Source organism: Pan troglodytes, chromosome 20, assembly GCF_028858775.2.
Source record: "Pan troglodytes isolate AG18354 chromosome 20, NHGRI_mPanTro3-v2.0_pri, whole genome shotgun sequence".
Taxonomy (NCBI): Eukaryota; Metazoa; Chordata; class Mammalia; order Primates; family Hominidae; genus Pan; species Pan troglodytes.
The window spans coordinates 25,743,408-25,755,931 of NC_072418.2; the positions used below are offsets into that span (position 1 = coordinate 25,743,408).

Consider the following 12,524-nt stretch of genomic DNA (forward strand, 5'->3'; position numbering starts at 1 on the left):
GAGATAAAACAAACCAATAAAATTCAGGCCAGTATCTTTGAACACTGATACAAAAATCTTCAACAAAATCATGACAAAATCCAGCAGCATATCCAAAAGCTAACCCACTATGAGCAAGTAGAATTTATTTTGGGAATGCAAGGTTGGTTCAACATACACAAATTAATAAATGTGATTGATCACATAAAAAGAACTACTAAAGACAGAAACCACAAGATTACCTCAGTAGATGCAGAAAAAGCTTTTGGTAAATTTTAACATCTTTCATGTTAAAAATACTCAACAACCTAGGCATTGAAGGTACATGCTTTAAAATAAGTTATCTATGACAAACCCTCAGCCCCAATATACTGAATAAACAAAACCTGGAAGCGGATGGGTACAGTGGTTCAGTCCTGTAATTTCAGCAATTTGGCAGGCCAAGGCAGGTGGATCGCCTGAGGTCAGGAGTTTGAGATCAACCTGGCTGACATAGCAAAACCCCATCTCTACTAAAAATGCAAAAATTAGCCAGGTGTGGTGGCGGGTGCCTGTAATCCCAGCTACTCAAGAGGCCGAGGAAGGAGAATCGCTTGAACCCAGAAGGCAGAGGCTGCAGTTGGCCGAGACTGTGCCCCTGCACTCCAGCATGAGAGACAAAGGGAGACTATCTCAAAAAGAAAAAAAAAAAGCTTGAAATATTCCTCCTTGAAAACTGGCCAAAGGCAAAAGATGCCTTCTCTTAACACTACTATTCAACATAAAATTGGAAGTCCTGGTCAGAGCAATCAGGCAAAAGATAAAAATAAAAGGCATTTGGCTGGATGCAGTGGCTCACACCTGTAATCCCAGCACTCTGGGAGGCCAAGGCGGGTGGATCATGAGGTCAGGAGTTCGAGACTAGCCTGACCAACATGGTGAAACCCTGTCTCTACTAAAAATACCAAAATTAGCCGAGCGTGGTGTCACGTGCCTGTAATTTCAGCTACTCACGAGGCTGAGACAGGAGAATCGCTTGAACCTAGGAGGCAGAGGTTGCAGTTAGCGAGATCGTGCCACTACCCTCCAGCCTGGGCAACAAAGCAAAACTCCATCTAAAAAAAAATTAAAATTAAAATTAAAGGCGTTTAAACAGGAACAGAGGAGGTCAAACTATCCCTGTTTGCAGACAACAGGTTTCCACATCAGGAAAACCGTAGAGACTTGGCAGAATAGCTCTTTAAACTTACAAATAACTTCAGTATAATTTCAGGATACAGCCCTCCGCGCCCAACCAATCCCGGGCTGCAAGGGACCTGGGGAGCTGCAGCCTGGCCAGGGCAGTGCACTCAGGTGGCCTCGCTTCCCTGCAGGTCACCGCCCACCACGCCGGAACCGCGCACAGCTAGAGCCACTTCTGAAGCCACTTGAGAAAAATGTGACAGTTCCTAACGAAAAAGATTCTTCAGAAACATATACCATCTGTGAAAAAAGTTGCCCTTTCTTCCGCTTGCAAAACAGACATTCTCAAATTCCAAAATGCCAGCCAAGGCCCCAATTTACCTGAAAGCAGCCAATAACAAGAAAGGAAAGAAATTTAAACTGAGACATTCTGTCTCCCGATATCATCAGTCCCCCTCTTGGAGACTTTTGCCATACCATCCAAATCGGCAAAGAGGGCCAAGCATGACGTCTTTGGAGATATTTCCTTTCTTCAAGGGAACAATGAGCTTTTACCTGGAAACTAGGAGAAAGCACACCTGGGTCAGCTCCCCAGGCATAGTAAGTTCTTCCGGGCCAACAGCACCTCAGACTCTGTGTTCACAGAAACACCCTCCTCAGTGGTCAAAAATACCATCTCCCTCACGATCACTGGAGGGTCCCAAGCTCTCATGTTGCTCTTATTGTCACCGGTGAACTTTAATTCCAAACAGGAGTCCTTTCGGCCAGCAAAGTTGCCAAGGCTTAGCTGCGAGCCCGTCATGGAGGAAAAAGGTCAGGAGAAAAGCAGTCTGTTGGAGAACGGGACAGTCCACCAGGGAGACACCTCATGGGGCTCCAGCGGTTCCGCATCTCAGTCCAGACAGGGCAGGGACAGTCACTCCTCCAACCTGTCCGAACAGTACCCCGAATGGCCAGCCGAAGACATGTTTCACCATCCCGCGTCATGCAAGCTCATCAAGGGAAAGACTAAGTCAGAGGAGTCCCTCTCTGATCTTACAGGTTCCCTCCTTCCCCTGCAGCTTGATATTGGGCCCTCACTTTTGGATGAGGGGCTGAATGTCATGGAAAAAAATAAGTAACAGGATGCCAACTTATTTCCTTTGGGGTAGAAGGTACAAAAACAAACTAAACTAACTGCAGTTGAACAGAAGGGCTTCTGAAGCTGTATTTGCAGTTTTGTGATGGGTTTTCTAAAATAATATTCTTATAAAGCATTTTTATTTTTTACCTGTTATAGCTTGTTTGCAAAAACAATTTAGAAAAAAAAAAAAATCCTGTCTTGGCAAAACGAGGAAATCTGTCAGTCAGAACCCATTTTCAGCAGGCATTGGTGATGTTTGGCTCACATATTGTTTGCAGACACACAAGAAATCTAGCTTGGCCAGGATTGGCACTAGCTACAAAGGGCTGGGCGAGTCACATTAGAAATTTACAGAACTTTACAGCACTCCAACATTTTCTGAGCAAGAGGAAGTAAAAACATATTTAACACCTCAGCCTTTTTTCTAGACTCTTTTCTATATATTGCTTGGGCTCACCATAGAGAATTCTCCAGTGTTAAAACTTTTCTGTTTTCACATTTGAACTTTACGGGTTTTGGAGATTTTCTTGTAGTTCTTATATATCCCTATATATTATATCTATATTGCAAAATTTTAACTGTCAGCTACATGTTGGTAAGATACAGGCAAAGTACTACTGTAACTAAGTTATTTTTAAAGTTAAAGTAAAAATATATTTTTACATGCCTTTGGAAAAAAATAATTTTAGGATACAAAATAAATGGACAAAAATTCGTAGCATCCCTGTGAATCAACAACATCCAAGCCAAATGTGATCATAAACATAATCCCATTCACAATTGCTGCAAAAATAATAAAATATCTAAGAATACAGCTAACCAGGAAGGTGAAAGATCTCTATAAGAATTACAAAACAATGCTTAAAGAAGTCAGAAATGGCACAAATGGAAAACAACTTTATGCTCATAAATAGAAAAAATCAATATCCTAAAAGTGATCATACTGTCCTCCAAAATTTACAGATTTAATGCTGTTCGATATCAAATGACCAAAATATTTTTAACAGAATGAAAAAAAAACTGTTGTAAAACTCATATAAAACCAAAAAAGAGTCTGAATAGCCAAAGTAAACATAAGCAAAACAACGAAGCTGAAGGCATTACATTACCTGTTTTCAAATTATACTGCAAAGCTACAGTAAACAAAGCAACATGGAACTGGTACAGAAACAAACTCATAGATGAATGTAACAGAATAGGGAGCCCAGAAATAATGTCACACACCTACAACCATCTGATCTTCACCAAAAGTAACAATAGAAATGTGGAAAGAATTCCCTATTTAATAAATGGTTGTGGAATAACCAGCTAGCACTATGGAGAAGACTAAAACTGGACCCCTTTATTACACCATACACAAAAATCAACTCAAGATTAATTAAAGACTGAAATGTTAATTTTAAAATGATAAAAAACCCTGGAAGATAACCAAAGAAATACCATTCTAGACACAGAAACTGGCAGAGATTTCATGATGAAAATACCAAAAGCAATTACAACAAAAGTAAAAATTGACAAATTGGACCTAATTAAACTAAAAATCTCCTTCAAAGAAAAGGAAACTATCAACACAGTAAACAGACAACCTACGGAATAACAGAAAATATTTGCAAACTATGCTTCTGACAAAAGTCTAATATCCAGAATCCATAAGGAACTTAAACAAGTTTATAAGAAAAAAAATACCTCATTAAAAAGTAGACAAGAAACATGAAAAAGATGCTTTTCGAAAGAAGACAAACATTTGGCTAACAAGCATGCAATAAAATGCTCATCAATAATCATTAGAGAAATGCCAAGAAAAACCATGAGATACCATCCACACCAGTGAGAACAGCTATTAAAATGTCAAAAAATAGATACTGTCAAGGTTTCAGAGAAAAGGGAATACTTATACATTGCTGTTAACAGTGTACATTAATTCAACCATTGTAAAAAGCGGTGTGGCAATTCCTCACAGAACTAAAAACAATTACCATTTCACCAAGCAACCTCATCACTGGGTATATACCCAAAGAAATACAAATTATTCTCTCATAAAGACACATGCACAAGGGTGTTCACTGCAGCACTATTCACAATAGCAAAGACATGGAATCAACTTGAATGCCTATCAATGGTAGACTGAATAAAGAAAATATGGTATGATCAGGCACAATGGCTCATGCCTGTAATCCCAGCACTTTGAGAGGCCAAGGCAGGTGGATTGCCTGAGCTCAGGAGTTTGAGACCAGCCTGCGCAATATGGGAAAATCCCATCTATAAAAATGCATCTCTAAAAAAAATACAATAAGAAAAATTAGTTAGGCATGGTGGCACACACCTGTGGCCCCAGCTACTTGGAAGGCTGAGGAACAAGAGTATTGCTTGGCCCACCACGATGGCTCATGCCTGTAATCCCAGAACTTTGGGAGGCCAAGGTGGGTGGATCACCTGAGGTCAGGAGTTCAAGACTAGCCTGGCCAACATGGTGAAACCCCATCTCTTCTAAAAATACAAAAATTAGTCGGGCATGGTGGCGGTGGGCATCTGTACTCCCAGCTACTTGGGAGGCTGAGACAGGATAATCACTTAAACCCGGGAGGCAGAGGTTGCAGTGAGCTGAGATGGCACTATTGCACTTCATTCTAGACAACAAGAGTGAGACTGTCTCAAAAAAAAAAAAAAAAAAAAAAAGGCCGGGCACAATGGCTCATGCCTGTAATCCCAGCACTTTGGGAGGCAGAGGTGGGCAGATCACTTAAGGTCAGGAGTTCCAGACCAGCCTGGTCAGCATGGTGAAACCCCGTCTCTACTAAAACTACAAAAATTAGCAGGGCGTGGTGGTGCACACCTGTAATCACAGCTACTCAGGAGGCTGAGGCAGGAGAATTGCTGGAACCCGAGAGGCGGAGGTTGCAGTGAGCCATGATTATGCCACCGTACTTCAGCCTGGGCAACAGAGTGAGACCCTGTCTCTAAAATAAAATAAAACATATAATAAAAAAATATGATACATAAACATCATGGAATACCGTGTGGTCATAAAAAACAAACAGAAAACAATAACCAAAAACATTGTTTTTGTATAATTCATATAAAACCAAATTGTAAAATTCATATAAAATCACAACAGAGGCTGAATATCCAAAGTAAACATAAGCAAAACAACAAAACTGAAGGCATTACATTACCTGTTTTCAAATTATACTACAGAGCTACAGTAAACAAAGTAACATGGAACTGGTACAGAAAAAAACAAGATTATGCCCTTTATAGCAACATGAAGCTGGAGACCATTATTCTTGGAAAACCAATGCGGAGGCCAAACGCAGTGGCTCACGCCTGTAATCCCAGCACTTTGGGAGGCCAAGGCAGGCAAATCACCTGAGGTCAGGAGTTGGAGACCAGCCTGGCCATTACGGTGAAACCCCATCTCTACTAAAAAATACAAAAATTAGCCAGGCATGGTGGTGGGCACCTGTAATCCCAAGCTACTTGGGAGGCTGGGGATGGAGAATTGCTTGAACCCAGGAGGTGGAGGTTGCAGTGACCAAAGATCACGCCATTGCACTCCAGACTGGGTGACAAGAGTGAAACCATCTTTAAAAAAGAAAGAAAGAAAGAAAGAAAGAAAGAAAGAAAGAAAGAAAGAAAGAAAGAAAGAAAGAAAGAAAGAAAGAAAGAAAACTAATGCGTAAATGGAAAACCAAATGCAGGTTATTTATAAGTAAGAGCTAAATAATAAAAACATGAACACAGAGGGGAACAACAGACACTGACGCCTAGTTGAGGGTGGAGGGTGGCAGGAGAAACAGGGTCAGAAAAAATACCTCTTTGGTGCTATACTTAGTACCTTAGTTACAAAATAATCTATACACAAAACCACCATGACACAATTTTAGCTGTATAACAAACCTGCATGTGTACCCCTAAACCAAAAATAGAAGTTTAAAAAAAAAAACTCCCTGGGTAGGGAAGAGTACACTCCAGGTAGAAGGACTGGTTTGTGCTACAGATAGTGGCCCAGATGGGGCTGTACTCTGATTTATTTCTGGGTCCATGCAGGCAGATGAGTTTATAAACAGGTGGTCCAGAACCCCAGGCTGGTGGACAAAACAGGCTGCTGCTGCAGATTCAGTGTCTGGAGGTGGGAATATGCCAGAAGACTTGGAGATACTTCTGTAAGTTTTTGGCAAAAAAAAAAAAACACTAGGATCAAAAATGCTGTAGTAAAATTCCTGAGTGTGGTTCCCTGTCCTGGGAGAGGTGTGGACACATTAATGTCTAGTGGGTATGTTAGTGAGTGGGTGAAAATCTTGTGGTGGTGGCTGTGGCAAAAGGGGATCTGCCATCAGAGCTCCTTTCCTCTAAGTTTTAGGTCCTCTGTCACCCTGGAAGGGGAGCTGGAATCACAGAACAAGGGACAGTGTGACAGCCTGTGTAGAGAGCACAGCCTCTCATTCCTGGACACCCAGAGGTTTATTCTAATCCAGGAGTCTGTGGTATCTTTCTTCTGGCACCAAATCTGTAGAGTTTGCTAAACACCAAGCAATTCTCCAACACCAACTTATTGTCTAAAACTTCAATTCTGACACCACCAAGAGTCAGCACAGACCTTGATTCAGGGCTCAGTCCCACAACATTGTCCTCACTGCAGATGCCAGTCACAAACTCTATAAGCCCATCTATGCTTCTGAGATACTGTTTAGAAACTGGGGACTCCCATAATGTTACTGAAATTTACTAATTTGTTAGAGCTACTCACAGAACTCAGCAGAATACTGTAGTCATATTTACCATTTTCACATAAAAGATACAACCCGGGACAGGCGCGCCAGCTCACTTCTGTAATTCCACCACTTCGGGAGGCTGAGACAGGTGAATCACCTGAGATCAGGAGTTCAAGACCAGCCTGACCAACATGGAGAAACTCTGTCTCTAGTAAAAATACAAAATTAGCCAGGCGTGGTAGCACATGCCTGTAATCCCAGCTACTTGGGAGGTGGAGGCAGGAGAATCGCTTGAACCCGGGAGACGGAGGTTGTGGTGAGCCGAGATTGTGCCATTACACTCCAGCCTGGGCAATTAGAGTAAAACTCCGTCTCAGAAAAGAAAAAAGTACAACCCCAACAAAGTCATGTGAAAAAAATGTATAAGACCAAGAATAAAGGTGGAAAAAGATGAAGCACATAGATGATAAACAGCTGTGATTAATAAAATTCTCTATCTTTTGTGTTCTCCAAGAACACTTTATGGTGGGGGGGGAAAACCCCTTTTCATTATGATGCCCACCACCACCATGCCCGACTAATTTTTGTATTTTTAGTAGAGACGGGGTTTCACCATGTTGGCCAGGCTGGTCTTGAACTCCTGACCTCAAGGGATCCACCCACCTTGGCCTCCCAAAGTTCTGGGATTACAGGCATGAGCCATCGTGGTGGGCCAAGCAATACTCTTGTTCCTCAGCTGTCCAAGTAGCTCTGACCACAGGCGTGTGCCACCATGCCTAATTTTTCTTATTGTATTTTTTTTTAGAGATGCATTTTTATAGATGGGATTTTCCCATATTGCGCAGGCTGGTCTCAAACTCCTGAGCTCAGGCAATCCACCTGCCTTGGCCTCTCAAAGTGCTGGGATTACAGGCATGAGCCATTGTGCCTGATCATACCATATTTTCTTTATTCAGTCTACCATTGATAGGCATTCAAGTTGATTCCATGTCTTTGCTATTGTGAATAGTGCTGCAGTGAACACCCTTGTGCATGTGTCTTTATGAGAGAATAATTTGTATTTCTTTGGGTATATACCCAATGATGAGGTTGCTTGGTGAAATGGTAATTGTTTTTAGTTCTGTGAGGAATTGCCACGCCGCTTTTTACAATGGTTGAATTAATGTACACTGTTAACAGCAATGTATAAGTATTCCCTTTTCTCTGAAACCTTGAGAGTATCTATTTTTTTGCTCTCTTTTCTTACCTATCACACAGCCAGAAAAACGCTTTGTGCATTTTCTCCTCTTCCTCATTAAAAATCAGCTGACTTTGTCTTCAGTGGTAAACATAAAATACTTCTTAATCAAACTGAACTTGTTTATTTTCTTCCCACAGGCTCCTGAACTTTGAGCTACCCTCAGTCTGAGCCACCATACAACCCCATTTTATGTTTATCCTAAGAACATGCTGACTTCAGGGTAAAACATTCTCAAAATCTGATTTTATTACCCTCTGTTTAAACATTCCCCTCCTACCTCCTTACTAATCTTGTTTGCTTTTCCCTAGGAAAAAAAGCCACTGTCTGCCTCATCTTTGCAATCTTTAAAAATCTTATAGTCGCTACTTCCTCCTGTTGCAATACTCCTTTGAAATTCAAGTTTTTACATACATCTAACTTTTATTTTAAAAAGTCTAGAAACTGCCTCAAAACAATAACTTCATCTTCAGTAAGACCCTCCCAATACCCTTTTATATTAATCTTAACTGCATCTGCATGTAGGTTGCCAGCTTTCCAGGGCTCTGTAGATTGTCTCAGTATAGGGGCTTCTTCCATAGCTGAGGTGAGCAAGCTGGGACATCTGCAGGGGAGGCTCCCCAGAAGGAACTAACTGGGTCTTTAAAAACCTCCTTTTGCAGGCTCAAGCCTGCAAAAAATAGTCACATGGGAACACTTCTAGGAGGTACCAAGTTTCATCACATAAAATTTAGCATTAAACTCAAAAATCAAAATACCAGGATATAGAACCAGGCACGACAGCTCACATCTGTAATCCCAGCACTTTGGGAAGCTAAGGTGGAAAAATCATGAGGGCAGGAATTTGAGAGCATCCTGGGCCACATGGTGAAACCCCATCTCTACTAAAAATACAAAAATTAGCTGGGAGTGGTGGTGCACGTCTGTAATCCCAGCTACTGGGGAGCTGAGACAGGAGAATTCCTTGAATGTTTGAATCCAGGAGGCAGAGGTTGCAGTGAGCTGAGATCACACCATTGCACACCAGCCTGGGCGACAGAGCAAGATTTCGACTCATAAATAAATAAGACAAAAAAAAAACCCTTAGGTCAAAATAAGTGAACAAAGCTTTTCAAGATACAGATATGTCTTCCTCATGTGTCAAGTCAGGCCATTCAATTACTTGAGAGATTGTCCCATCCCATCCTGCTCACTTAAGTGCTCAATAACCCCCTCTCAGGAGACTCTGAACTATGCCCCAGTGAGTGCCTCAGGCACATTATACTCTGCAAGTTCTTACGCCATCTAACTGGGGTCAGTTTTTTGGGTTTTTGAGTTTTTTTTTTGTTTTTTGTCTTTTGGAGTGCTGGGTATTTTTTTTCTAGAAATTTTTTTAACTATTTTTCTTGCACTATTTTTCTGCCCCCTAAAGGAATCCAGGAGGCAGAAATTATTTGTTTTCTCCTCAATACTAGTATCTGATTGGCTGGCCAGCAATGTGTCTCCAAGAAATGAAAGCTGAATTGGGTGAAGGCAATATTAATGTCTCAAGGAATTAACTTTAAAAAAAAGTGCACCAGGAAATGCCTCTCAGCCTCAGGGCATCCACGTCCACACTTGAGAAGCTAAACTCAATACCTCAGGTTGTCCTATGAGAGAATATGACCCAGAAGCTGATATTCACTAGACACTCTAGCACACATAGCCATGGTGGGTATCTTGGTTTATCCCCATACAGTACTGAAATCTAGGTCCAAGAAAAAACTGAAGGGTGACTGAAGACACATCACCCTATACAGTTTCCAAAAGGAAAACCTGACCCAAAAACATTCTGGTAAGATAGCTGCGTCTAGGGAAAATAGACGAAAAAACGCACAGAGATATTTTACCATACAGTGTCAGGAGATTATTCTTTGCTTTCTTCTCACAGGGAGTATTTACCAAAAAAAACAAATCTTTTTAAATGTGCCATCAAATGCTTTGTCAAAAAAAAAATTAATTGGCCAGATGCGGTGGCTCACGTCTGTAATCCCAGCTCTTTGGGAGGCCGAAGTGGGCAGACCAGCTGAGGCCAGGAGTTCGAGACCAGCCTGGCCAACATAGTGAAACCCTGTCTGTACTAAAAATACAAAAATTAGCCAGACGTGGTCGTGGGCGCCTGTAAGTCCAGCTACTTGGGAGACTGAGAGAGGAGAATCATTTGAGCCCAGTAGGCGGAGGTTGTAGTGAGCCTAGTGCGTCACTGCACTCCAGCCTGGGTGACAGAGCAAGGCTCCGTCTCAAAAATTAAAAATAAAAATGATTAAAATCGGTATCAAAATGTACACTACAGGACAAATAGTTGATAAAGTGAATTAGGGAGGGGAAATTGGCATTTGGGAATGTCAGACGAAACTGGAAATTTAGTATTTTACTGCAAGCCAGAGTTAGGCTGGAGGAACAGGGGATGAGGGGTGGACTTGAGGCCCTGCTTGAGACACATGTAAAAAATTCAGGGAAAAATCGTCCCCTTTTGAGTGTGAGAAAAATTAAGTGGCAGGCAATTAGATTGAGGTGGCTCTAGTCCTCGGATTTCTACTTCTAAAAATAAAAATCTAAACTCAAGAGCATTTTTTGGTAAATTACTACATTGGCAGAAGCAAAATTTAGGCTTAAGCAACTATAAACTGCCAATTAAGCTCTGATTACATAAGAAGGATATTTCCACCTAGATTGTAAAAATTAAGAAACTAGGCCAGGTGCGGTGGTTCACGCCTGTAATTCCAGCACTTTCGGAGGCCAAGGTGGGTGGATCACCTAAGGTCAGGAGTTCCAGACCAGCCTGGCCAACAAGGTGAAACCCCGTCTCTCCGAAAAATAAAAAAATTGGCCTGGTGTGGTGGCAGGCGCCTGTAATCCCAGCTACTAGGGCTGAGGCAGGAGAATCGCTTGAACCCGGGAGGCAGAGGTTGCGGTGAGCCGAGATCACGCCACTGCACTCCAGCCCGCGCGAGAGAGCAAAACGCCTTTTCAAAAAACAAAACAAAACAAAACCAAACCTACATAACTGTACCTAGCAAATTACTGAATTTGGTTTTCTTTATCATGAACCTTATAAAAATATCTCCTTCAAGGCCTTTCATAGACCACAAATTACAAACCATAGCTGGGTGCTCTACAATGTTTGAATCACTCTTTGATTAAATTATTTAATCTTTTCGCGGTGACGCCCATAAATTTTTAATAGAAAAAAAGAGGCCCTGGGAACCCCACGGACTAAAGTGCTTCCTATTCATGAGCCAGCACCTCCAGTCAGGATTCTCCCCTGAGGACCCTCCCGTGGTCCCTGCACAATCTGGGAGAGACGCGGCGCTGCGGGTGCAGAGCTGCCCAGAGAGGGCTCCAGGCCAGGACACAGTCACTGGGCAGGGAAGAGACAGGACGCCCGGAGCCCGCCTGTCAGCGCAGCCGCCATCTTCTCGCTGAAGGGGACTGAGGCCGAGCTGGGAAAGAACCCGGGCACGGATTGTGGAGCTGACTGAAGGAAGGCCTGAGGCTCGCCACAGCCGCATCCCACCGGTTTCAACGAGCCCCGTTCCCTCTCTCGGGACGTCGCACCTGGCAGTCTCACCATTTCTAGGCTTCCAGGGGTTCCTGGCGTCTTAGCTGTGGCTCTCCAATACCTGCAGGTCACAGGGCCACACAGGCTGGGCCTCCTGGAGCAGAGGACACAGAGCAGCGAAGTCGAGACCTGGAAACTCCGGCGGCAGCGAGAGACAAAGGCCCAGCCACATCCCGGAAGCCGCCCTGTCCGCTCCAGCTTTGTGCCTGATTGGACAGTTCCCAGCCCAGCGTCCCTGATTAGATAACGTTTAAGGCCCCGCCTTCTCAGGCCCTGAGTGACAGAAGATGTGATCAGACACTGGGCTGAATGAAGAAAGAGTGACAGCGTAGGCTGCAACCTTTTCAGGCAGGGCTTCCTCAGCTCAGCCAGGCCCACCTCAGAGCACGGGAAAATCCTCTCTCTTCTTTGCTCTCTTTCAATGTATTCAAAATGTGAACAAAAATATTTGATGTATATTAATAATACATAAAATTTTTGTTCCAGAGAAAATCAACTTTTACTTTATTAATAGTGTATTATCAATAATAAAGCTAATTTGATAAAACATTGTAAGTCTCTCAGCCGGGCGCCGTGGCTCACACCTGTAATCCCAACACTTTGGGAGGCCGAGGCAGGTGGATCTCCTGAGGTCAGGAGTCCGAGACCAGTCTGGCTAACATGGTGAAACCCCATCTCTACTAAAAATACAAAATTATTGAGCATGGTGGTGCGTGCCTGTAATCCCAACTA

General features: G+C 42.7%; 1 protein-coding gene and 1 pseudogene across 1 annotated transcript in view; one reads left to right on the forward strand and one right to left on the reverse strand.

Annotated features, from left to right (window-relative positions):
* LOC469069 (zinc finger protein 91) overlaps positions 1–12,068 on the reverse strand; it is a 37,057-nt gene extending 24,989 nt beyond the window's left edge. Inside the window, 1 exon segment of the mRNA XM_003316240.7 lies at positions 11,802–12,068. Within this exon segment, the coding sequence (XP_003316288.6) occupies positions 11,802–11,804 (3 nt within the window). The 5' untranslated portion in view covers positions 11,805–12,068.
* Positions 1,431–5,841, forward strand: LOC468805 (cdc42 effector protein 3-like; annotated as a pseudogene).
* Positions 12,069–12,524: the final 456 nt, after the last annotated feature.